Source organism: Corvus hawaiiensis, chromosome 20 (genome assembly GCF_020740725.1).
Source record: "Corvus hawaiiensis isolate bCorHaw1 chromosome 20, bCorHaw1.pri.cur, whole genome shotgun sequence".
In the NCBI taxonomy this organism is placed as follows: domain Eukaryota; kingdom Metazoa; phylum Chordata; class Aves; order Passeriformes; family Corvidae; genus Corvus; species Corvus hawaiiensis.
Window position 1 is genome coordinate 5,585,118 of NC_063232.1, and position 25,233 is coordinate 5,610,350.

The 25,233-nt window shown below is 55.2% G+C and overlaps 1 protein-coding gene across 5 annotated transcripts; it reads right to left on the minus strand.

Moving 5' to 3' along the window:
- Positions 1 to 12,744: 12,744 nt before the first annotated feature.
- LOC125336452 lies at positions 12,745 to 24,157 on the minus strand. Of its 5 annotated transcripts, none has more exons than XM_048324974.1 (3): positions 23,621 to 24,136; positions 23,044 to 23,121; positions 12,745 to 12,977 (listed from the first exon to the last, which is right to left on the minus strand). In XM_048324974.1, exons 1-3 carry the CDS (start codon positions 23,798 to 23,800, stop codon positions 12,963 to 12,965), a joined length of 273 nt encoding a protein of 90 aa, XP_048180931.1. In that variant the 5' UTR covers positions 23,801 to 24,136; the 3' UTR covers positions 12,745 to 12,962. The 5 variants fall into 5 exon arrangements, 4 of the variants coding, with proteins under 4 accessions (XP_048180931.1, XP_048180928.1, XP_048180929.1 ...); XM_048324971.1 differs by lacking the exon at positions 12,745 to 12,977 and adding an exon at positions 14,997 to 15,469 and having other exon boundaries at positions 23,621 to 24,157; XM_048324972.1 differs by lacking the exon at positions 12,745 to 12,977 and adding an exon at positions 19,971 to 20,350 and having other exon boundaries at positions 23,621 to 24,146.
- Positions 24,158 to 25,233: the final 1,076 nt, after the last annotated feature.

The window sequence follows — 25,233 nt, forward strand, 5'->3', positions numbered from 1 at the left end:
GACCTGCCCCGGCGTGACACCGGGAATCGATCACGGCCATCGCCGGCGGCAGCGAGGGGACAGCGGGGAGAGGAGGGAGGGCTGGCTTGGCTCTCCAGCAGGAATTTCCCCCGGGAAATATCAGTGACTGTGCCAAAAACATCCTTCAGCCTCTTCTGTTGAGTTTCCTGCTCGTGCCGGTGGGAGGGGACGGGGCAGGGGGGTTTGAACCCCAAATACGAGGGCCAAAATTTGGAGCGATTCGAGTGGTAACCCCCGAACCTTCTCAGCTCCCCAGCTGCCGGAATCTGGGATTCAACATCCGCTTCTCCCCGGTGGGAGGTGAGGGAGGGGGATGCAGCCTCCCATTCCATGTCTGAGGCACCTGAGAGCCTCCTTCTCCCCCAGCCTCCACGAGGGTGGAGCAGGAGGGTGTGTGAGCTCCAAGAGATGGGTTTTGGGGAGAAAAAGCCACCTGTGTGCCTGTCCTGACCCATCCCCAGCGGCCCTTGTGGCTCCTGCTGGCGCAAGGAAAGGGGAGGCAGGAAAAGAGCGGGATCAAAGGGCAGAACGATCAATTTTGGCTGGAAAGGGCAATTCCAAACCGCATCACCCCGTGGTGTCACCTCTGCGGAGAGGAAAGTGGCCGGGGAAGGAGCGCCCGGCCCTGGCAGCAGGGTGGGATAACGCCCGAGGTCGTGCTGGACCCGAACAAACACCGCAGCCACGGCAAAGCGCTGATAAAAGCTGACTTCGGTTTGATGGAAGCCAGCAAGAATTATCCCAGAATGTGCTAATTAGCGCGATTAGGCGGTGCTTGAAAAACGACAGCGCAAAGCAGAGGCTACGAGCAAGGGAAGGTGTTCGGGGCGGGAGAGCCTTTGAAGCTCTTCCCAGAGGGACGCGCCTGGATCCCCGCGCTGAGGGCGAGCCTCTCCCGCTCCCCGCTGACCAAAGCCTGACCACACCCCGAGGGCAAAGCCCGGAGCCACCCACATTCCATTTATCCAGTGGGAATTGCCCCTCTCCCGAAGGGATTAGGCCCCGCAAAACTCCGCTTTCCTCCCGCAATCCTCCCCTTCCCGAACTCCTCCTGCCGGGAGCGCACGGAGGGCGGGGGAGGATGCCGGGGGGGCACGCACGTGTTTCCCCTGAAGGGGAAGGGGTTTTCAAAGTGAATCCTAAATCAGCGAGCTGACGGGCAGCCCTGGCTCGTTCCCTCCTCGCTCTCTCCGTTATTGATGTTATTTTACCCCCAATATCCCGAGCTGCCGCCGCCTCCCCCCCGCAATTCCCCAAATCGCAGAGCGCGGATCGAACTCGTTCTTCAAACACCAGCCTCGAGCTGCTGCTGCCTCTCTGCTGCCGGAACCTTCCCTGAGGGTGGGAGCCCAGGGAGGAGAAGGAGAAGCTGCGGCTCTGCCCTCGAGAGCATGAGCATCGCTCTGGGACGGAGCAAACCTGGGCTCAGGTGTGACGCCCCAGACTGTGTTAACATCCCTGAGCTGCTTTGGTGCAGGTCTGAGCAAGGAAACGATGCTCAGCAGCTCTCACATTCCCAAAAAGTGCCTCCTCACCCTTGGCTGAATTTTCCATGGCCATCCCAAAGTAAATCCCTCCTTTTTTGCTGCCTTTCAGCTGTGACAGTGACAGCGGGGCAGGAAGGGGGCAACCCCAGGCTCCAGCTGAGCTCCCACCTCTGCTCGGGGTTGATCCCTGCCCTGCTCACCATCCCCGTTCCCAGGGAGTGAGGGATGGACTGAGGGATTGTGGGGTGAGTCTGGAGGAGGGCAGGATGCAGAAACGGGGATGGGTTGTGGTGCTTTTCCCCGTGGGAGCATTGGCACCGTGGGCATGGAATTATGGGGTCATTTAGGTTGGAAAAGCCCTCCAAGGTCGTCGAGTTCAACGTTAGCACCGCCAAGACCACCACTGACGTGTCCCCAAGTGCCACATCCACGCTGCTTTCAGATCCCGGCAGGGATGGGGACGCCACCACTGCTCTGGGCGGCTTCGCCAGAGCTTGACAACCCTTTCAGCCAAGGCATTGATTCCCCTGATATCCAACCTACACCTCCCCCGGAGCAACTCGAGGCCGTTTCCTCTTGTCACTGGGGAGAACACACCGATCACTGCCTGTGCTCCCAGTGTCCTCATCAGAACCCAGGACGGAGCCTCAGCTGAGCCTGTGAAGAGCCTCCCTGCCCTGTTCGGGGTGACGAACTCTTAGCACAGCCTGAGCTGTCACGGCTTCAGGCTGAAGTGGAGGGAAGAAGGCCCCGAGGCCACTTCCCTGGATCTGTCACAAGGCAGGTCTGGCTGCCGGGCAGTTCTCACACCGCGGTTTGTCCCCTCCCATCTGTCCCGGCACAGAGCTGTGGGTGCTGACCCCACACCCTATTTCCACTTTTCCTGAGTCTCATCCCAAAGAAGATCAAAAAGAAACAGGGAAAATCACCCCATACCTCACCGGCCCGTTCAGAGGGGACAGACTTTGATTGAAAACAGCCGTTCCTTCGGAAATTTCCTGCTGCCGAAGGAGAAACACAAACAAACCCCCTTTTTCTTCAGGGAAAAAAAGAAAATCCAGGGAACCCAAGCCCAGACCAGAAGGGAAATCTGGAATGGGAGCAGACACCGTCCCCCCGCACGGCGGCGGTGACCGCTGACAAATCCTTTCAGGTCAGTGCAGAACAACACAGGATCTCCTCAGAGCTGCACTGCACTGATTAATTTGGGGGTTTCTAATTAGGGCAGCACAGCTCTGCTCAGTGCTGTGGGGCTGAGCCTGGGGACAGCCGTGTGACCCCATCCCTGTCCCACCCGCGTGTCCCACGAGGTGCTGCTGCGTGGGGGCCGTGGCTGCTCTTCCTCTGGGGTTGAGGCAGTGGGGAAATGGCTTTTGCTGCCCACGTGCTCGGGTCGGGTTGTTTTGGAGCTCGAGGATGACCCAGCTGGTGGCGGGAGTTGCCTTCATCCTCTGGAGCAGCAGTGACAGCAAAATTCACATCCAGGAGGGGTGGACTGAGGTGTTTTCCCCCTTTGCCAGGGGAGATGGGGCAGGGACAGAGTTAGCCTGGGTCTCTGCATGGAGAGCTGGGCACAGCCCCCAAGGTGGCCCTGGGCATCCCAAGGGACAGGAGTGGGACATTCCCTGCCCAGGGGTGTGCAGAGGAGGGGGATGAAGACCCCACAGGACCTCTCATCACCACCTCTTGTGGTGCAAGGAGAAGGACAAGCAGGGTGTCAGCACCCGGAGATGTTGGGACGATGGCCAAGCTTTGGCAGCTGAGCAGGGAAACTCCGGATTTGGGAAGCAGGAGGCTTTTCCCGTCAGGATAACCCTGCTGCAACACTGTCTCCACTCGGGGTGGGGCACAGCCTGGAAACCCCACCAGGACTCAGGAAATGAAGGTGCCGTGCTCCCAAATCCCCCCGGCTCCCATCCCATGGGAATTCCCTTGAGCTCGCTCAAAGCCACTGCAGGGCTCTTATGGGGAGCAGGAAAAGAGGCCAGGAATGTCCATCCAGGTGGGGTGGGATGGTGGCAATCCCACTCTGGGATCATGCATGGGATGGTTTGGGATCTCTCCACCCACCTCCAGGATGGGATGGTTTGGGATCTCTCCATCCACCTCCTGGATGGGATGATTTGGGATCTCCCAGCCCACCTCCACCAGGATGGGTGAATCCCGTGGCTGCAGCATCCATGGAGTTTGCTGGAGGAAAAATGTGGGATGTATCGTGATCAACACTTCGGCTTCATTCCAGGTTTAAAAACGTGTTTAAAATGCACCCCAAATCCACCTCCTGGTCAGCCACCGGCCTGGAACTTCCCAATGCACATCAAAACACTTGGACTGTGCTGAGCTGCACAATCCATGGATATTTTTAAACCCCTCAGACCCGGGATGACCTCTGGAATTGGGGGAAGGAGCTGCTCATTAACCAGGGACATCTGGGAAGCAGACGAGCGCTGGTGGAGCGGGAGGAGCAACATCTGCTCGGAGCTCTGAGCTGTGCCTTGGCAGTCCCATTCCCAGCATTCCCAGCATTCCCAGAATTTCCAGCTCCTTGGAATGTGAAAGGGAAGAGAGGCGCCTGTCCATGGGTTTGTGGCACAGCCAGCACTCAGCAGCGTCACACATCCCAGCAGGGGTGTCACACCCCGATACCAACCCCCCCAAATGCTCTGGGAAGATTTTTGAGCTGGATCCTGGCTGGTTCAGGAATTCTGCTGCCTTGTGGAGGAGGATGATTTCATTTCCTTCCTTCCCTTCCCGGCTTCCTTCCCACCAGGGCTCCTTTTTTGCCTTCCTGTGTCGGGGGAAGCGGCACCAACAACTTCTGTGAGCTGTGAAGTGCTGGGAAAGGGAGGGATTCTCCCGGATTTTCCTCCTGGAGTTCCGGGAATTGCACGTTGTGCTCAGGGCTGGATCCTCAGGCAGCAGAGGGGAGCTCAGCACCTTCATCCCGGCCAGATCCCTTCTCCCCTCGCTCAAATCCCACCTTGCAGCCCAGCCAGCAACGACGGGCTGAGGAAGGAAAAGTCCCTGAGCACCCAGGGAGAGTTTTCCTTGCAGCTCCTTTGTCACAGGGGCAGAGCAGCCCCTAAAAATCGTCCTCCCAGGCAGGAGAGGTCAATCCTGATCCTTCACATTCCCACGGAGTGCCCGGTAGCCGCAGGACTCCCCAGGCCGTGTCCTTGTCCCCAGCACAGCCTGGCCAAGGTGACACTGGCTCAGCTGCCCCTGTCCCCTGCTCCCAGCCCTCATCCCCTGCTGGATCCCTGTTTCCTCTTCCCACCTTCTACATTCCAGCTCCCGAGCCGTGCTTTGCTCCGAGCCCGGATGTCCCCACCCAGCACAGGGCCCTGTCCCTGTGTCACTCCCCCTGCCTTTGCTGCCGGGAGTTATTCCCACCTGGAATTCCTTTCCCCCGTCTCCAGCCAGTACTTTATCCTGCCCACACCCCTGCGCTCTCCCTTCCTCCCATGAATCCTAAAAAAGGCACCGGGTACACGAAGAAGGGAGAGAAAACCTTTAAATTTCTATTCCAGTTTGTTGCAGAGCCGAGATGGATCCGGATCCCAGGATCCAGCCCCAGCTGGCTCCTGCTTTCCCTGGCACTCACACACCTGCAAGGGTGGCAAAGGACAGACACCACTCCACCTTTTAAAGACATTTTTATTTTCCTGTTTTTCCCTGCAGAGGGCAAGTGCCAAACTGCCCATGAGCACGGGTGCTGGTGCATCCCAAGGAAAGGACGGAGACACCCCTTTAACTGGTTCCTGGGGTGCTCCCAATCCTTGGAAGCACCAAGCTCTGCACCCCACAGAGGGAATTAAAAAGGAATTATCCTATAGCTGGACCCCGTGTAAATTCCCAGGGTGAAACCCCAGGGCAGAGGGATTTCTCCCACTGTGGTGCTCACTGGGCTGGGTTCGCTCCTGAGGCTCCAGGACAGGTCATCCCTTGTGGCCTCCTGCTGGGACAGCTTTCCAGGAGTGCTCCAAGATTCCTGGAGCGAGGGACCCCTGGATTGTGCTGAGGGCTGGAGAGCAGTGCCAGGATGGATGTGCTGAGCTCCAGAGAAAAGAAAAAACAAAAAGGACTATTTTGGTTTCTGCAAGCCTGGATTCCTGGGGAAAACCTGAGGAATCTCCTTCCCTGTGCCTGAGACAGCCGGAGCGTCTGCCCTCCTCGTTTTGGACTTCAGGAAGCAATCGGGGCTGGATTTGACAGCAAGGATGGGAATCAGAGGAGAATTATCTTGTACCAGGCTCGGTGAGGATCCGCAGCCTGCCGGAGGAGAGGGACAATTAAACAATTAACAGCCCTGCTGAGGGAAGGGCCGTGCTGGGAATGGCCCCAGGCAATCAGGAGCAGTCCCTGGGGAGATTCCTTGAGCGTTATCCAGCACCAGCAGGAAAACCACAGCTGGCTGCGGGGTCTCTGGGGTTTGTGGGACAATCCTGGTGCAGGGAGGTGTTCCCTATTTGAGACCCCGCTCCCGTGTGGATTCTCCGGTGTCTGCTCCGTGCTTGTGCACTTGGAAGGGCTTGGTTTGCCTCCAGAATGGAAAGTTCCCTTTCTCTTCGCTTGGCAGCCATGTCACCTTCTCCAGTAGCACGAGAGGAAGAAGGAGCTGCAGCCAGACTCGAGGAATTCATGGATCCGAGCTGGCTGGATCCTTCCTTCCATCCTCACCTTCCCTGTCCCACACTCACAGCAGGAAGCAGGAGCTTCACCAGATCCAAGGAACCCATGGATCCCCCTGGCTTGGATCCTTCCTTCCACCATCACCTTCCTTGTCCCACACTCATGGGAGCTGCAGCCAGACCCACGGAATCCATGGATCCTCTCTGGCCAGATCCTTCCCTCCATCCTCACCCTCCCTGTCCCACACTCATGAAAGGAAGCAGGAGCTTCACCAGACCCATGGAATCCATGGATCCTCCCTGGCAGGATCCTTCCCTCCATCCCCACCCTCCACCAAGGCCCCTCAGGATGTGCTGCCCCAATTTTCCCGGGCACAGACACCGTCTCCGTGCTTGTCCTGCCGTTCCCACTCAGCTCTGGGCAGCCACAGGGATGTGCTGTACATCCCTTTCATCTTAAAATGTCACTTGTTCCCCCCAGAATCCCATGGAATGGTGTCACTGTGAGCCAAGGAAACACCAGTTTGGATCCTCGGGAGGCTCCGTAGAAAGGTTTGTTTCAAACCCAAGCTTGAATCTTCTTGACATCTTTTGTTGCCCTCGTTAAGAAAATTGTCTTCAACAGCAAAAAGCTCCTGATTCTCTCGAGTTCAGAGCAAACCATCCAGGGTGGGATTCAGGATCCTCTCCCAGAGGGATTTTTTTCCTGCCCTGCCTCAGCTGGAGGGAAAGGCTCTGTTTGCCTTCACGTCCCTTAATCCAATATTTGGAAACAAAACCTTTTGTTGTTTTGTCTCCTCTCACTTTTCCTTCCCCCCGAGAGGAAAGAATTTCCTTGAGTGGTCCCCAGGCAGCTCCAAAAACTCCGTTGAGGGACCAAATTCCCTCTTTACTGGGGTGAGGGACCAAGGGCCTGGTGGGATTTTCCTCCAACAACTGCGAGCACCGGGGAAATGTTGATGGGTGAATTTTTTTGGCCAAGAAAAGGCTGGGGAATTCAAAAACCTCAATAACCTCCTCAGTTTGGCCACCGAGATGCCAACCATCCACCAGCACATCCCTGTGGGTGGCTGGAACCCTCCACCAGCTCTTCTCCTCCTTTGATAAAAGCACCAAAACCCTTACCAAAAGCCAAAAGATTTTTCTGAGGAAAAGGGAATAAAATAAATAAACCCAAGTCTCAGCGCTGGGAGAGAGGCAGAGCCCGTGGAGGCTGGCCCAGCAGAGGAATGAAACAGGGAAAAAAAGGCAGGAGGAATCGGTGTAAGTGGAATTATTTAAGAGGTAGAAAAAGCTGTTAAAAAAGAGGGGGAGAGGGGAGTGGAATCAACCCTCTCTTGGGGGTAGGGGGGGAATAAAAACGCTCCAGCAAAAGTAGGGCATTTGCTAAACAATAAAAGGGATGAGGCAGATGATGAGGCTGAAATGGCTGAGACGCTGAACTGCTTTTAGAAATCTGCCTTTATCAGGAGAAATGTGGAAAAGTGGTTTGGACAATTAGGAAGTAACAAAGGCCTCGTAAAAATAGCTCCGGGAGGGGGGGAAGAGAAACGCTGAGGAAACGGGAGCGTGGCGGGAGAGCGTTAAGGGATTAACTGGTGGAGAGGCTGGGAGCGACTGGGAGGGACTGGGACAGAGCTGCATCCTCCTAAAGGTGCTGCCAGCACGGGAATGGAAGCGCGGAATGAGAGGATATCAAAGACCCCATCAGACAAATTGTGGCCTCTTCTTCTTCTTCTTCTCCTTTTGATGGCGGAGCCAAATTAAAGACAGAATTCTCCCCGGATATCGTGATGTGCTATCGCTTCCCCCGGGGGGTGGAAGGGAGGAAGGATGGAATTAAATTAAGGAAGAGGGAGATAAAATTGAGTGTCTGAAAGGAAAGGCCGCTCGCTGTAATTCCCTGCTCAGCTGGGGATCCGCGTCCCCGAGGGGGATTGCGGAGAAACTCCGGGAGCACCTGGATCTCGGCATCCGGGGAGAATTCCAATGCCATGATGGGGCTGCTCTGAGGGGCAGGGATTGGGGCTGCACCCTGCCCGAGGATGGTTTTGGGGGGAAAAAACGGGAGTAAAACGCCAGGCAGAGTGGATTTTCCTGGTTTTTCCGGCGTTACAGCAGCTGGACTCTCTCCTTTCAGGCTGGGAGCAGGAGATGATTTGGGATCCCGGGAGAATTGATGGACAGGATCACACGGGGCAGTGTCTGCCGAATCCAATCCCCCAGGGACGATGTGGAGAAAAAGCCACCACATTCCCACTTCTATTTCCTGCTGCTCTGCATAGGCTGGCAAAGCAAAACTGCCCTCCCAGGACAGCCCCAAATCCAGCCTTTCCCCAAAATCCGACTGTGCCCAGCAGCAAAAAGGATAAACGGAGCATGGGAGCATCCTGTTGCTCCCAAATCTCCTCTCCTCAGCTCCCAGGATCTGGGGTTTAGGGATGATTTGGGATGTCCCAGCTGTCCTGGGCGAATCTTCCCTCTGGGGCAGCTCCAGGCTGGAGAGCAGGATGGCTCCTGTGCCGCAGCCAGCAGGGAGGAGGTGAGGAGTGGCAGAGCAGGAATATTTCCCTGCTGGACCAAGAACAGTCCCGGGCTGGTGTAAATCCGGCCGTTCCCAGGGGTCGCATTCCCAGCTCTGACTCAGCCGGGCTCAGCTCATCCCTGTCCTCCTCCTCCTCCTCTTGCTCCTGCTCATGACCCATCCCAAGCTCGGTACCAGGAAGCACCTGGGCAGCATCTTTTCACAGGGGAAAAGCAACTAAGAGTGGAGGAGGGAGTGGGGGAAAAGCCTGGAAAAAGCTCGGAATGAGGCGATTTGGAATGAAACATCCCCGAGTTTTCCAAAGTATTTTTAGCAGGCAGTTTCGAGCCGGAGGAAACAGCTGTATGAACTCTGGCAGCGGGAGAGACAGGAGGTGGGAGCCAGCAGCCCTCCTCGTGTTCGCATCCTGCTTTTCCTTGGAGCTCCCTGAGTCATGCGGTTGGCAGCTCCCTCTCCATGGGAAACGGGAGCCGAGCGGCACCCGCAGCCCCGAAGAAAGCCCGGACCCTCCCAGCGCCAGAAGGAGGACAGAAATAGGTCCCTGCTGCTGCAGTGCCAAATGGAGTCGCCACCATCCTGCAGCCAAAATTCCCCCAAAATCCCAAACACCCCCGATCCTGCTCCAGCCCATCCCCTGGGAGGGCACAGGTGAGGCTAAGCCCAGCCTGGGACTTAAAAGATCAGTTTTTCCTCGTGAATTCAGCGATTTAAACAACAGGTTTTGGTTTTCCTCTGAATTATGGTATATTCCTGGATCTGGGCTGGGTTTGGGAAAGCAGAAACCACCCTTCGTTTGGGGAAAATGAATCCCTGCTCAGAGGGGAGCCGGCGCTCTCCAGCCGCAGGCTCCGATCTCCTCCCCGAGGAGTGCGGACAGGAGGTGTCAGCGGGGCAATGAACCAGGGAAAGGGTTCCTGCAGGGCTTTCCAGGCCACTGGGATGAGACTGAAATATCCCAAATTCCAGAGCATCTGCTCCAGTCCCACCCACCTGCTCAGCCCCAAAAAGCCGGAGGAGATCGCAGGGATCTCTGATAAACCCTGGAATGTTCCAGCCTGGGTTTTAGGGCAAGAAAAGGGGGAAAAACTCCTGACGGGCACCCTGGGACCTTCACCCACCTTCTGCCCTGCAGTGGGTTCACTCCTTTGCCCCAGGCTCCTGCAAGAGGCTGCTCCAAGCCAGTCCCGTTCCAAGGTGGGAAAAGCAAAGTCGCTCCCCAGGGATGGGTGCGGGAGGGAAGCAGAGGAGAACTCTGAGTTCAGCCTCCAGGCTGCTGCTGGGCAGCCCAGAAAATCCATCAGGGAGGTGAATTTGGGCTCATTCCTGCAAGGATTGATGAGATTGGTGGAGTTTTTTTTGGCCAGGAATGTGCTGATTTCCCCCTGGATCCGGCTCGCAGGGATTCAGCGATCTGCACGTGGGAAGGGATCACCTGGGCACCACGTGAGGGTGCAGGATTAGGACATGGGAAGATCTGAACGGTGACCCAGGAAAGTGAGTCTGGGTTGGATCAGCTCCAGAAATAGAGTGGGAAGCTTCCTGGATTGTCTGGAAGTTCTGGGCTTGGGTTAGTCCTGGCACGGAGCTGAGTCCATCCCTTCTCTGAGCTGGGCCCATCTGCAGCTCCAAAAATGCAAAGAGAAAAAAACCCCAAATCCAACCCTTTTCATCTCCCAGAACAACTTCTGGGGGTGCTGTTCCCATTCCAGCTCGGTGCCAGCACCAGTCCCTGCGCTCTGCAGGGCTTTGGGAAGCAAACAGGATCCGGAGCCGGCATCCGGGGGTGAAATTCCTCGGCATCGTGGTGAGGCAGGGAGCTGCTGGCCCCAAGCCATGCAGTCAGATGGGTGTCTGGCACCAAATGCCACTGCTCCAGGAGCTGAAAACTTCATCTTCGAGTTGAACAGCACCAAATTTGGCTAAAAAAGCAAAAAATTAAGGGACTCTGCAAGTAAAACATTGGAATTGAGGGGCCACAAGAGTAGGATTGGCCTGAGAGGGTCTTTATCCTGTTTTAGCATCACTTGGAGATACTGAGCTGAAGGTTTGACATCCACAGGAGCCAAAAGTGCTTCCTGCTTAAACCTGGGCCAGAGAGAGGGCTGGCTGCTGGGAATTTTTGGATATTTGGAGCTCCTGGATATTTGGAGCAACTTGGAGGGAAAACTCCAGGGATTACAGAGCCAAAAATCGAAATCCTGCCTGTCCAACTCCCTTGAGTGGCCTTGAACAGCCGCAGCTGGAGAACTCAGCTCTGTGCTGCCCTTCCCATGCAGAGAGGATCAGGCAGTTCCTGGTTTTGTCCAAGGAAAAAGGTGCCCGGCCTCATCCCAGGGAAAAAAGTTTGATTATTCACTTGCTGGAAGTGCCTTGGAAGTGTGAGAGACTGAGGGAAGTGGTGTGTGTTGAGAGGGGTAATCCGAGTGGAAGAGGCTTTTAGGTCAGGAAAGCTTCCCAAAGCTTCCCAAAGCTTCCCAAACACGGAGCTCCAGTGTCAACACTGTCAGGAGCAATGTTGTAAATGGGCCTCAGATGTTCCATCTCCCTGTCCAAAGAGCTTGGTGGAAAAATGATGATTTTCAGGAGGGAAAACGGGAATAACAATGGAGATGGGGGTAAAGCAGGAGGTCAGAGCAATGTGGGCCTCCTGTTTTCTCTGAGCTGCGAAAAAGGGATTTTTTTCCCAAGAAAAGCTGGCTCTGCCAGAGGTTAGGGCAATAAAACCACATTTCCCGCAGTCCTGTGGCACACAGGAGATGTTGGAGAGTTGGTGAGCAATTCTTGATCCATCAGCTCCCGCAGATCCTCCTTTTGCTCCTCATAATTCACTCAGTTCTTTCCCTGCTTCTCTCTCCTCACAGCTCCGAGCTTCCAGCCCTTTTCCCTCAGACATTTGGGATGTGCAGCTGTGGCTCATCCTTCCTTTTGCCTTCCAGGTCTGCAAAGGAAGTGCAGAGAAATGGCTCTGATGGCTCAGCACCAGGCAGGGCGGAGAAGGGGAGAGGGAATGTGCTGCTGATCCATGGGGAAAGGGTCACTGCTGGGTGGGGATTGTCCCCTGCAGCGCCGTGTCCCCAGCCTGGGGGACTGGGAGCAGCTGAGAGCTTTACTGGGAGCTGTGGCTCTGAGGGAACTGGGATCTGGGAGCTGGATCCACCAGCGATCCCAGGAATTTGGGGGAAAACAAACAAAATATCCATGGAAGGAGCAGCCGTGGCTTGAGTTGCTGTGGGCTGCACTAATTACGACTGCGGCACCTGATTGAGCCCTTAATTTGCACAATCCAGGAGTTTCACCCCATTTCCTTGGAGCAGCAGCTCTCGGGAAGGCAGCTCCAGCCCCACTTTGAAGGATTGCTGCCCCCCAGAAGGTCCGAGCTGCACTGGAGGGATTTAGTGGGATGTTGGCTCGGTTTTCCATCCTCCACCCCTCATTTCCCGGGGCCACACTGAGTCCAAGGAATCCATCCCAGGGCAAAACAACAACGACAACAACAACAACAACAACAACAACAGCAAGCTGGATTCTCCCACAGCAGCAGCGACGTGAGGCTTTCACAGAGACCAGATTTTTTCTTTTCCAAAGTCAGAAAAACCAGGGCTGGAAGAGGGAGGCAAGCAAAGGTCTCCGAGCATATCTTTTCCCCAAAAATCCTCTCTAAACTCACCAATAAACCACAATTTTGTGGCTGCATCTGGGGAGGGGGGGAAAGGATCCTGGTTTTGCATTAAAATTTGCTCTTGGAGTTGGTTTTTACCAGGAGAAAACGGAGCTTTTTGGGGGCAGCTTGCCACGTCTGATCTCGGGGTGGGGGATATCTCGTGCCCTCTGGGTGGGAATGATGCTGGAAAGGGCTCTGGATGAAGGTGTCACCTCCTTCCCCCTGAATCCAAACCCACTGTGAACAAGGGCTCGAAAATCCCTTTTTAATTTGCTTTGCTGCAGTGGAGGAAGGCCGGGATGGGGGGATTTGGGATGGCTCCTGCCTTTGGGGTGGTTTTCTTCCAAAGTGAGCTCCACTTGCCTGGTGTGAAAAGGACACAAAGAGTTGGCTTTGGCCTTGGGAAGAAAGTGTTCCTTTTATTAAAAAAAAAAGATTATTTTTTTATTTTTGTAGAAAAGAGGCCTGGACAGCTTCAGAATTCAGCAGGATGGCCCAGGAGCTCTCAAAAATCAGAGGGAATAAGAGAGTGGAGTTGGTGCTACCAGACTGCAGAGAAGGGTTGAGGAGGCTCTCTCAGACCCAGCTGGAGCTTTAGGAAATTTGGATTTTTCCTCTCATCCTGGCAGGCCCTGAAAAGGAATCAGAAAGGAGCTGATTCCTCACCGATTCGGAAAATTCTCTCTGCAGCCAGTGCTGGGAACTGGAGTGTGCTGGAGAGCGTGGGGGAGTGTTGGGGAAGATGAAACAGGAAAGCCTTATAAATATGATTGCCTGACAAAAGATTTTGGGAATATGAAAACTATAAGCGACATCGAAATGAAGGCCACCTTTGAGATACCAAGTCTGAGGTACTGAACAACTGGAAAACAATGGTATGGCCGACTGAAAGTAATCCCCTCGATTGAACAATACCCTCTGCTTGCAGGCAGGTCCAAGGGTCAGAGCAGACCCTACTAGCTCAGCAGAAGGGGTCCAAAGAGTAGTTTTTAGAAGTTAAGATGTAACACTCTATGGTAATATAAGAACTCTTATAGGCTGTATGTAAATGCTATAGGATTTGTATCTTGTATTAGATTGGTTAGTGACAATTAGAATATTCAGTACAGAAGATGATTTATTGTATTGTAACCAGGACTTCGCGCATTCTCATTCTCATTCCTCTCTCTCTCTCGTTCCACTCTTGCTTACATCCACTCTACTTACTTGCTCTTACTTTTACACTCTTGCTCTCTTGGGCCTGCTCCGAGCTGCGGCTGGCAGCTCTAAGCAGTGCCCCTGTACCCACGCCCTTTGCAATAAACCGCATGTCCCAAGATCTGACTTCAGAGATCTCTCGTCTCCGTCCGTCCCGACCGTCCAACCCCCCAGAGCTCCCACAGGGGAGACCACCAGAAAACCCCGGGATCATCTCACGGCAAACTTCCCACGAGCCACCAGAGCTCGTGTGGCAGAGTCAGCCCAGGGCACGGTGATTTCCAGAGTGCCACAGGGAAGGGGAGCACCTGGAGCTGCTCCTTATCCCGAGCAGGACTCGGGAAGGGCACCAGGGCTGCCCCTCTTGGAGGTGAACCTGCCAGGGTTGGGTTTGGCTCCAGATCTTCATCCCCATGATCAGCTCCACACCGGCAGTGAGGCCTGGGAGGCTTCGTGGGGGTTGGTGGCCACTGGCTGGGTCATTCCCAAGCTTTTTTGGGTCTCCATATCCCGGGTGTCGACTCCCCACAGAGCCTGGGGCAGCCTGCAGAAGGTTGGTCTCCAAGTGGAGGAACATCTTGGCGGCTTCTCCTTCTGGGAGATGGGGAATTCCTGGTGGTGGGTCCCAGTGGGAGCAGTGTCCAGGGTAGGGCAGAGAGGAACCACCACAGAGCAACCAAAAGCATCATTCCCAAAGCTCTGGATGGTGGCTGACTCTGGAAGTTCCCAACTGAAAAGCCCAAAGTGCTGTGCCCACAGCAGCCCCATGAATTTTGGGAAGGAGGTGTAGGAAGCCCCCCTAGAATGACCTGTTCCCATCCTGGGCCAGTCCTGGAGCAGCTGAGGATAGGGAAAAGCATTGCCAAGTCCTAAAAAAGCCCAGCTTTATTCCCAAGCATGGGGATGTGCAGCATCTCCAGCACTGGAAGTTCTGCCAGCCTGGAATTTTGGGGATACAGAGGGGGTTTTTTGGAACACGGTTAGGAGCACATTCCCGAGGCTCACAGGACTGCCTGGTGAGGAGGAATGGTGGTGGAGAAGGGATGGGGGTGGAAAAGGGATGGGGCTGGAGAAGGGATGGGGGTGGAAAAGGGATGGGGCTGGAGAAGGGATGGGGGTGGAAAAGGGATGGGGCTGGAGAAGGGATGGGGGTGGAGAAGGGATGGGGCTGGAGAAGGGATGGGGGTGGAAAAGGGATGGGGCTGGAGAAGGGATGGGGGTGGAGAAGGGATGGGGGTGGAGAAGGGATGGGGGTGGAGAAGGGATGGGGGTGGAAAAGGGATGGGGGTGGAGAAGGGATGGGGGTGGAGAAGGGATGGGGGTGGAGAAGGGATGGGGGTGGAAAAGGGATGGGGGTGGAGAAGGGATGGGGGTGGAGAAGGGATGGGGGTGGAGAAGGGATGAGGCTGGAGAAGGGATGGGGCTGGAGAAGGGATGGGGGTGGAGAAGGGATGGGGGTGGAGAAGGGATGGGGGTGGAGAAGGGATGGGGGTGGAGAAGGGATGGGGCTGGAGAAGGGATGGGGCTGCACCAACCCCAGGGACTCAACCACCCCTCCTCAAAGCTCCTCCAGAGCAGGGTCCACCATCCTTGGCCAGGTTGGACCCGCAGCAGCTGGAGCATCCTTTGGAGACCCCTTATCCTCCTGGCAGCTTCCCAAGTGGTGGGGTCCCCTCCAGAGCAGCTTTTCCCCCTCTGGAACCATTTCCCAGCCCTCTGTGGCCGCCCAGGAGGAGCAGAGCCGTGCGTGGGTGTGCGGTGAGGATGTGTCTCCTTGAGAAGCACGAGCAGATGGTGGCTCCGTTCCTGGAGGCTCCGAAAGCCACAGCCATCCATGCCCAGGAATAATTTTAGCCACAAAGCCTCCATCGGCTGCTCCCTGCTGAACACACACACGGAAAAAAGGCTTTGGAAAGCAGCAGCGTTCCTGGAACAGCAGAAAAATCGGGAGGGGTGGAGAGCAATTAAGTCAAGTGGTTAATTGGAGGTTCTCTGATGGGTGGAGGAGCGTTTGGGGGGACGATTGGGCCCCTGTGAACGCACATCAGGTGAATCCTGTGTGCCCCTGGGCTGCAAATAATCCCCTGTGACCAGGGCGTCACCCAGCACTTCCAGGCTCTGTCATTCCCATTTTCCAGCTGAGAGAGGTTCTGAGCTCGAGTTCCTCGGGGATTTTGCCTCCATAACTCCAAAGCTTCTCCTGCTGTGTTCCAAATCCAGCTTGGGTGGGAAGGAGGACAAGACCTGGATCTGTTGTGGATCCCCAGCTCACCCCTCCAGGCATAGACAGAGGTCCCTGGGCACGGGCTGGGGCTCTCAGGATGGACACAACACTCCCCATTAAGTGGCCACCATCCCTGTCATGTGGCCACCATTCCTGTCAAGTGGCCAATTCCCCTTCCTAAGGTGCTGCAGTGGCATTTTGCCACTGCTGGGGCTGAGGTGGGGCTGAGGTGGGACTTTGGAGCACTCCTCACGCTCCCAAAAACCGCATCACTCACCACAATAAAGGGAATATCAGGGTGCTCCGGAGCCAATCCCAAACCTGTCCCAGAATCTCCATGGGAAGCAGCACCTTCCAAAGCAAAGCTGGCACCAGGAGGGACCTTGGCCCAGCCTTGACCCCACTCTCCCCTCCAAGGGTTAAGGCTGCAGGGGCTGCTGGAGTGAGAAATTTCACTTTGCTCCTCTTTGTGGTTAAAAAAAGCCCTAATTCATCCTAAATCTGCCTGGGAGAGCCTTAAGTGGTAAAGCACCGATAAGAGGACTTCATTTGGCTTCGCTTTTGGGAAGTTTGATGTGTGGAAATGGGTGAGGACACCACAAAAGGCTCATTTTTCTCTTTCTGCTTTACAGCAGGGAGCTGCCCGGCCTCCCTTTCCAGATATCCCAACCTTTCCCCCTTTTCCCAGCAGGGGATTGTGGCTCAGTGCAGGGTGGGCACCACGTTCGCCTGATTTCCCCCCCATCTCCCCGTGGTCCAAGGATTTTTCCATCCTGCTGCTCCCCAGAGCCATCCCCGAGCCTCTGTGGGGTTTTTGGGATTTCGCTGGGGTGAATCGGGGCTGCATTTCCAGGTACCACCCCAAGAGTCTGGTGAAGAGACACCCCCTGGCACTCCACATGGTGCCCATCCGGTGCCCTATCCCTGCTCCAAACACTGGGAACACCAGGAGGGAGCAGCACCCTTTGCCTCCCACCTTTCCAGGGGTGCCCGGACATCTGGATTTGCGCTCATTCCCCAGCTCCCCCTTTCCCAAACGCAGGGATTCTCCAGGAAAGCTGCTCCTGGTGTCCAGCAAAGGGCTGCTCTGCGGTCCTGGTGGGGCAAACCAGGCATCCCGGGGATCTGTGGGATCGTCCAGCAGGAGCTGTTTCCTCGAAGCGTTCCTGACATTTGTTTACTGCAGGACAGAATTCATTTTCCCAGCTCCTGCTGGGGATTAATTAACGGCTCTGGCTCCTGTGACCCTGTGATTAACTCATTTGCACATAATTGCTCCAAGACAAAACCATGGATTAGAAGCTTTTCTCCCTCCCCACCTCCGGGGTGGGGGGTGGGGGGGGACTGAACAGTCAAAAAACCTTGGATTTTCCTTCCCATTTTTCGCCTCTCCTTGCTTTTTTTTTCCGCACATCCCTTAAGCATCCAGGATAAAAAGTCGGTGGGAATTGATGTGAGAGGATGTTCCAGGAGATGAGTGGCAACAGAGATGTTTGCTGGGACCTCCACGACTGATGCTGAGCAGATTTTGCTTCCTGAGGGTGCCGTGGCACAGGGAAAAGGGCTTGGATTTGCCCTGGGAATTCTGCATCCCGGAGCAAGAACTTGGCAGCCTCCTGATGGGAGGAGCACGGTGCCCAGCAGGGTTTGGTGGCCTCAAGGGCAGGAACAGCAAGGATGGACTTTCCTTCTTTCTGACCTCAGGGCTGGCAAGTTTTGGGGTGGGAGAGGGGGTGAGACAGAGGCCTTGTGTCTGGAAAAACCTCTGGAAAAACCTCTGGAAAAACCTCACCTGTGGGTGGGATCCACCCCTGTGGAAAAGCCTCGCCTTTAGGATTAAATCATCAGTGCCAGGGGATTTAAAGCAGGACCTGCAGAAACCCCGCTGTCCCCTGTGGGCCCCGGAGGACAGGCACAGCCGTGGTCCTCCTCCCTTCCAGGGACACAATGGAATGTCCAGCATGGAAAAGCAGGTGGAAAACCTCAGGATCCCGCACAGGGTTCCTCTGCCACCCCCAGGGCTGCCCCCATCCCACCTCCAGCTCAGGGATTGCTTTTCACCCCCAAAACAGAGGCTGGGATTTGCTCTTTTTGCCTCATCCAGCCTCACCTCCTGCCACTCCCTCTGCTCCCAAACCCATTCCAGTGTGAGATTCCGGAGCTAAAGCTGGCAGGAATACCAAGCTCTGCTGGCCTCCCTCCTTCCCACACCCTAAATGTGTTTCTCAGAGAGTCCTCAAGTGATTGGAGCCAGCCTTTGGAAGCCAAGGAGCTTCAAACTTGGGTTGTCCCTGCTTGTCCTCGGCTCTGCTCCATCCCTGGAACCAGCAGAGAGCCCGGGACGGGGCAGGAGGGAGCAGCTGCTTCCTTGTCTGGGAATATGGGATGGCTGGGGAGAGAAAAGCAGGGGTGAGGCTGTGAGAGATGGCAAGGGAGGGCAAATATTGGGATTGTGGAGCTAAATCCAGGCTTCCAAGTGGACACAGCGCAGGAAAAGGACCCTGACACTCCTGGGGATCTGCTCCAAGCAGGAAAATCAGATCCCACGGGATCCTCTCCTTGCTCTGGGAAGCACTGGGAAGGTGGCTTCCATCCCATCCTGTGTGGGCCCAGCAGGGATGAGAATTAACCTCAAATCCAGCAATTATTTCCTTGATTCCTCTCAAGCTCCAGACATCTCCGATCGCTGATGGGTTTTTTTGGGGTGTTGAGTTTGTTTTGTCTCTTTCCTTTTTTCTTTTCCGTCGCATCCCTCCTTCCCCTCTTCACCAGCTTTAATTGTGTCATTAGTAATTAATGACTTTGGAGGGAGACATTTGCTGTTTAATTAAAGGAAGAGAGGAGGGAAGCTGCAGCGACGTGCGGGGCCTGGTTCCGTCTCTCCCAGCACGGACGGGATTTTCCTGGAGCGTTTTTATCTCTCCTCCAGCAACTGGGAAGGAGCTGGGAAAGCTTTGGGGGAGTTTTCCGTGCTGGTGTTTCCCAGTTCGGAGATCTCACCCTCCCACCTCCCCATCCACGGCCAGGAGCTCCTCTGTGCCTCAGGAAAAGTGAGCTGGGGAGCTTTAACTCTGGGAGGGATGCTTGGAGTGAGAATTCCCATGGAAAAGCAGGTTTGGATGGTGCAAAACCCTCTCCAGACTTGGCTTTTCTCCCACAGAGCCCATGGAAAAGGTCTCAGGCTCAGCTGCTCCCATCCAAAGAGCTGGAAGATTTCAGAGAGGCTCATCTCACTGCCCAAGGAAGTGGGATTATCTCCCTCCTGGAAGTGGAGGGAGAGCACAGCCCCTGCCTGGACCACTGCCTTGTCCCCACTGCTGGCTGGGGACACTTTTCCCAGCTTCAGGCACTGCCAAATCATCCCTTGCTCCATTTGCCATAGCGGGAGCAGGGACGGGACTCTCCAGAACAGGAACTGATCCCTTGGATGATCCAAATCACAAATGATTCCACCAGCAGCTGCACGTGGGACTGGCAGGACCGCTCCAGCTACTGGGAGAACTGGTTTGACCCCAGAGAGGAGGAGCAGGAGCATCACTGGGATGCAGGGAATGCCTTGGGAGAGGGTGGCAGCCACAGATTCCCTGGGGGTCTGCTGGTGCTCCTCCAATTGCTTCCAGCACCCGGTGAGAGGGATTTTGGAGGAGCCAACGGGAAGAAAAGCGGGCGGGAAGGAGAGGAATGATGCTCTGGGAAGGATGCAGCAAAACACGGTGGGAAAGGAGGGATCATTGGCACTGAGTGAGCAGAGAACAGCTCCTGGGAACAGCTGGGAACAGCCAGGCAGGGAATTAAGAGGGGAAATTGATGCCTTTTCCTGGTCTTAAAATCAGGAGTCAAACACGGTTAGAAGGGGAAAAGGGATTTTACCTTGGTATTTATTTTAAGGATCCTTAGGTGCACACGGACGTCAAATGCATCGAAATGCACCCCACCGAGTCTATCTCTGTGTCTCCCCCTCTTCCCCAACATTGGGTATAACCTTATAGGTGTTACTAATTAGCAGATCTATCCAAGATTCCCCAATGAGAGGCTCAAGTGAGCCCCCCATCCCAAGGAACCTTCCCCTGCATGGTTCTATCTTGGTTTACAGAATGTGTTCTGGAGAGGACCTTGGGCTCTGGGGCACACTGATCCCCAGCTATGAAGCTTCCAAAATGTTGAGTCTCTCAGCTTGACAAACAAGGCCAAGAATGTAGGCAAAAAGCACTGGGAATACAGAAGCTGTAAAAAGGTATAACAGGGGTATAACAGAAAAGGCAAAAATCTTCATGGCATCAAAATAACCCCCATCCCAAAGCCACGGCAATGCCGAGGCTGCAGAGAGGCTCAGGACGTTTCTGAGGCCATTATCCCACATTCACTGCCCCTCTCAGCAGATGGGCTCGGCCCCGGCTCCCTCCTTGGAAAAGATTCCCAGGAAGGGAGAAAAGCCACGGTTAATGGGAGGGCAGAGTTCCAGCGGGGAGGGAAGGTCTGGCATGATCCCGATGTCCAGCGGGGAGCCTGGAGTGGGTGAGAGCCGCAGGAATTGTGCTGGAGGCTCCGGGGATGCCCAGCATCACCTTTCCTGCTGGTGCCGGGCTGAAAGGAGGGGTGAGAGGGAGATAAGGAGGGGTGGAAGGGAGATAAGGAAGGGTGTGAGGTTTGTGGGTGGAGCAGGGATGAGGAGTTTGGCTGCCCCAGCAAGGAGGGAACGGGCTCGGAGGTGCCGCAGGAGGAGGGGAGGAATTTGGGAAGCTGGGAGGGAGTTTTGGGCTCCTGCAGCCTTCCCATGGTGGGATTTGTGCTGGCTCCTGCAGCAAAAACTTAGGGAGAATGGATGTTTATTACCCAAATCTGTTCCTTTCTGCACCTCGGGAGCCTGGCACTGGGGCCAGGCTGGTTGTAGGGAAGAAAATCGGGGATCCTGAGGGATTCAGGCTCTTCCCAGGCTCTGGCAGAACTTTTGGTTGTCCCACGCTCAGCCCTGGCATGGGGTGTCCCACCAAGGTCTCCCTTCTTCCCCTTCCAGCAGAGCAATCGCACGGAAAAACCAGAAATCTGAGGCAAAATTCAAGGCAAACCGCAAGGAAAAACCCCAAACCCCCATTATTCACCCAGAGCTGCGGGAGGGACGACGGCCAGGACTTCAAAGAGCCCCAAATCCAGCCCCAGCCATTCCATGAGCGCTGGCACGGGGACAGACCCCTCTTGTCAAGGCAAATCCCTCCTCAGTGAGCTCCAAGAGGCTGCCCCTGCTCCATTTTTTCCCCCTCTCCTTTTCCCTTTTTAAATTTTTTTTGCCCCGTTTTGATTTTTCAAACTCGCCGGGAGCCTCCCATGAGCTGCGGCTTGGAGAAAGTAATCACAGCTATTTCTAGGCAGAGAACTAATTTAATGCATGGGTGACTTTAGCTCAAAAGAAGAAATAAGGACACTCAGGCATCCTAAGGGAGCAGAATAATAGGGTAATTTGCACGAGATGAGGAGAAAAAGGGGCAAAAAAAAGGGCCACTACTTCTTCACATAATCTTCTTTCTAAATCTCCTCTAGCCTGGTTGCTGGTCGAAACCACCCGGAGTTTTGGGATGAACATTCAAGCAGGGAGAAATTCCAGCTGTGGGGCGTGCAGAGGTGGGAAAAATTAGGGGGGGAAGAGATGAAGTTTTGTGGCTTTTTTTGGGGGTCGGTAAAGAGGCTGAAAATTCCCCTCAGGGAAAGAGGCAGCGGAAATTTTAGTGCCTGGGAGAAAAACTCGGCTCTCTCCAAACACCTGAAGGGAGGGAAAGCAAGGAGAAGGGAAGGTGGGGAAGGCGGGGAAACGCCGCTCAAAATGTTTCCTTCTGGCGGCGAAACTCTAATATTTAGAGCTGGCTGATTATGTGGAATAAAAGAAATGTCAGCGTGAAAATCGTTTCGAGGTGCAAAATTGAAGCTTTCCCTTCCGGATGTGTGGAAATAGGGATGTTTTCACTCAGCCAAAAAGCTCCGTGACAGAATTTTCCCTTCTCTTTGCCCTCCCGAGCGGGATTTGATTGAAAACAGCACTTTTCCTGCAGGAAGTTTTTTGTGATGAGAAAAAAAGCCTTTCCTGTCAATAAAGCTGCTCCTGCTGGGGATTCCCGAGCGGTGTGGGGATCCGTGGGGATGCAGAAGTGTTGGGAATCATAAAATCGGCGTGGCAGAGGCGCCACAGAAAATCCTCAGGCTGGACCACAGGCTTCCCATAAAAAGCAGGATCCAGGCGCACACTCCTTTCCTGCATCCCTGCCTTGCTCCAGCCGCATCCCATGGACAGGGAAAAGGAACAGGAGCAGCTCAGGACGGCATTTGTGGGTTCTGTGGCATGGGAGGAGTGACCGCGACCGGCAGCTCCATGGATGGATTCCTGGTGGGATCACGCACAGAAAAGCGAGTCCCTGCTGGGCACAGAGGCTTGGGGACACCATGAGGAGATTGGATCCTGTCACCAGCCAGGGGAGGAAGAAAGAGCCTGGTCTTCTCCTCCTCCATCCTTTTTTTTCCCTCCTCTCCCTGGCCAAGGCCGTGTGCTGGGCTAGGGAGAGGTTGCTCCTGGATTTCTCCTCTCTTGGCCTTGCAGAGCTTCATGAGGAGCCATTTCTGGGCTCGTCCAGGTCTTTTTGGGCTTGTCCAGGTGCCTGTGGATGGCATGCCACCCCTGAGGTGTGTGGAACACTCTGATCAGCCTGGTGCCACCTCCAAATTCATTGGGGGTCCCCTCAATCCCAGTCTGTGACACTGGCGAGGACATCCCGCACCACTGGTCCCAGCCCAGAGCCCCAGATTGTCACCCACCTCCACCTGGACACTGAGCCATTGGCCACCATCCCACTGACCACCATGCCCTGCCTCCCTCATCCCATCCCAAGCTCCACCACGATGTGGGAAGCCTGTGAGAAGAGGAGCAACATCCTTGGGTTGGCTTGGAAAGACCCCATGGATGGAGAGCGGGAACACCGGGAAAGAGCTGTAGCATCTGATTAGTAAAGGGCAGCTGAGTGTCTAATTAAAATTTGCCTAATGACCTGGCTGCTTTGTCATTTTCACCATGAGCCTCAGTAATTGAACGTGACAGGTACTTAGGCAAAGACAAAATTAATTTCTCCTTTATAAAAAATTAAAGTGGCAGAGCAGCATTTGGCCATGCCCCGCTCCCGCTGCCCCAGCACGGCGTGGGCTCAGCTCTGTGCCCCCCGTGCCACGGTGGGGCTCGCCTTGGGGAAGGTGGGAGGAGGAGGAGGAGGAAGGAGAAACAGAGAGCAGGGGTTTCTTACCCTGAATCCCAGCTGGAAAATGCCCAGATGATGGAAAAACACATCCAGGGAGACAGAGGGCCCGCTCTGCTCTTGGTCCTGCAAAAGCCACACAGACACCAGGGATCACGCCTTGGTTTTCCTCAAGGAGGGCAAACCAGAGCCACAGTTCTTCCCCAAAACCCTGTTCCTGTTCCTCACCTTTTTATAGCAAAACTGATATTCTCCAGCTGCAGCCCCGTGTCCTCAGCAGCCATCCCATCCCATCCCATCCCATCCCATCCCATCCCATCCCATCCCATCCCATCCCATCCCATCCCATCCCATCCCATCCCACCCCGTCCCGTCCCGTCCCGTCCCATCCCATCCCATCCCATCCAATCCCATCCCACCCCAGCCCAGCCCAGCCCAGCCCAGCCTTTCCAACAGTCAGCAAATTCCCTTCCACTTCTCCGGGCCTTCCAAGAAAGGGAGCTATCCAGAAAACCACCGGGAGTTTTATGCAGGAAACCACCAGGAGTTCAGCACCCACAGGCAGCTCCTGGGTGCACCCCGGGAACACGGATCCACCCCCGCTCCGCCTGTGCCCGTGTCCCACCTGAGCAGCCCAGGGCTCTGCAGATCCAGAGTGTCCCAGCCCACAGGACAACGCCGAGCCCTTCTCCCGCCAAGGCTGGACAGTGAGAGCGGCAGAATTCCCGTCCTGTCCTTGCAGGGATGCGAGGCTGTGGAGGTGGATGGAGCGCTGGGCGCCAGCAGCCCATCCCTCATCGTTCATGGCACATTGATTCTCAATTCCAGCCCCGCGGGTTATTTAATTGGGCACATAGCCCTTCAATTTTCTCCTCCAGCGATGTTATAGATGGCTGAGGCCTCTCTGCTCCTTCAAAGGAGCCTGGCTGTAATTAGAACAACTCGAACACTCGGATTTGATCCTACTCCACAACCCCAAATCCCCAACAATCCATTAAGCCCATCTTGGAGGAATTCATCGTCCCAGGTTCACCCCAGAGATCTCCCTGAGGGCTGGAATTGTCACTCTTCCCTCTCCACCACTCTCCACCGGGTGATTTTTGGGTTGTGAGGCAGCTTGGAGAATGCTGCTCTGTGGAAATCTTCCGGCTGAGCACTCTGTCACCGGGGACAGAGGGTGGCCCTGGTCCCCAGCTCACCCACAGCAGTGTCCAAGCTGGGACTGGTCACCGAGGCAGCTCCAGGACAGGGCTGTGGGTCAGTCCAGCCCCTGAGAGATGCATTGACCACGGGCCAGGCGCTCCCAGTAAAGTCCCAGTGTGGCACTGGGCATGCTGGAGGTGGGGAAGAGAAGCAGTGGTGTGTCCCAGGTGAGGCAGCAGAGATCCAGGGTGGCCTTTTCCTGGACATCCCATATCCCAGACTGCATCCAGCCCCTGGGAAGTGGGAGAAACCTGGGCTCGGACATCCCTGGCTCTGCTGGGTGGGAACGAGACCAAACCCCTCTTCCACGAGCCGACCCAGACTCTTGGGGAACAGGAGGAACTTCTGCCACTGGAACAGCTCTGCTTCCTCCAGAAGGACCCCAAAATCCAGCTGGAGGAATTCCCAGCCTGGGGCTCCTGGAATATGAGGAATCTCTCCTCGAGGCCGTTTGCAAGGGGTGTTGCTTGAAGCTTGTTTTATTTTGTAAGAGCTGCGTTGGTTCTGGCTCCCCCTGCCCACCAGCTGGCCATGCCAAAGGAAAAGGAGCTCTCCAGTGAGTTCCCATCCTCTCCTGGCACTGGGAATTCCCAGGTGCTTCCCAAGGGTCCTCCCTCCCCTGTGGCAAATCCTCTCCTTTCACATCTCCAACACCCAGAGTCGAACAGGGGAGGAAACGCTTTATTCCAGCCTTTATCCTTTTTTTTTTCCCCCTAAATTCTTGATGAACGTAGTCTCAACCTTCATTGCTATCTGAAAATGAATATTATACTGGAGTATAAAAGCTGAAATTACGTGAATTAATTGCATTTAAATATTCCACGGAATATTTGACTCGCGGGGTGGAAGAGCTGGAGGAGGAAGGGAATGTTTCGGCTGGGCTGGGCAGATCCCAGCAAATGCAACCCGAAGGTGCAATCCCTCAACACCACCTTTTCCTCCTCTTCCTCCTTTTCCTCCTCTTCCTCCTTTTCCTCCTTTTCCTCCTTTTCCTCCTTTTCCTCCTTTTTCCCACTTTTCCATGCAGAGGGCTGG

Excerpts from the sequence above, each read along its gene's own strand:
- LOC125336452 (XM_048324971.1), bottom strand. The coding sequence starts at position 23,800 with ATGAACGATGAGGGATGGGCTGCTGGCGCCCAGCGCTCCATCCACCTC. Across the intron at positions 23,122-23,620 it reads CAGAGCCCTGGGCTGCTCAG|GACCAAGAGCAGAGCGGGCC; the intron begins GTGGGACACGGG and ends TGGCTTTTGCAG. Across the intron at positions 15,470-23,043 it reads TTTTCCAGCTGGGATTCAGG|GAACGCTGCTGCTTTCCAAA; the intron begins GTAAGAAACCCC and ends CTGCTGTTCCAG.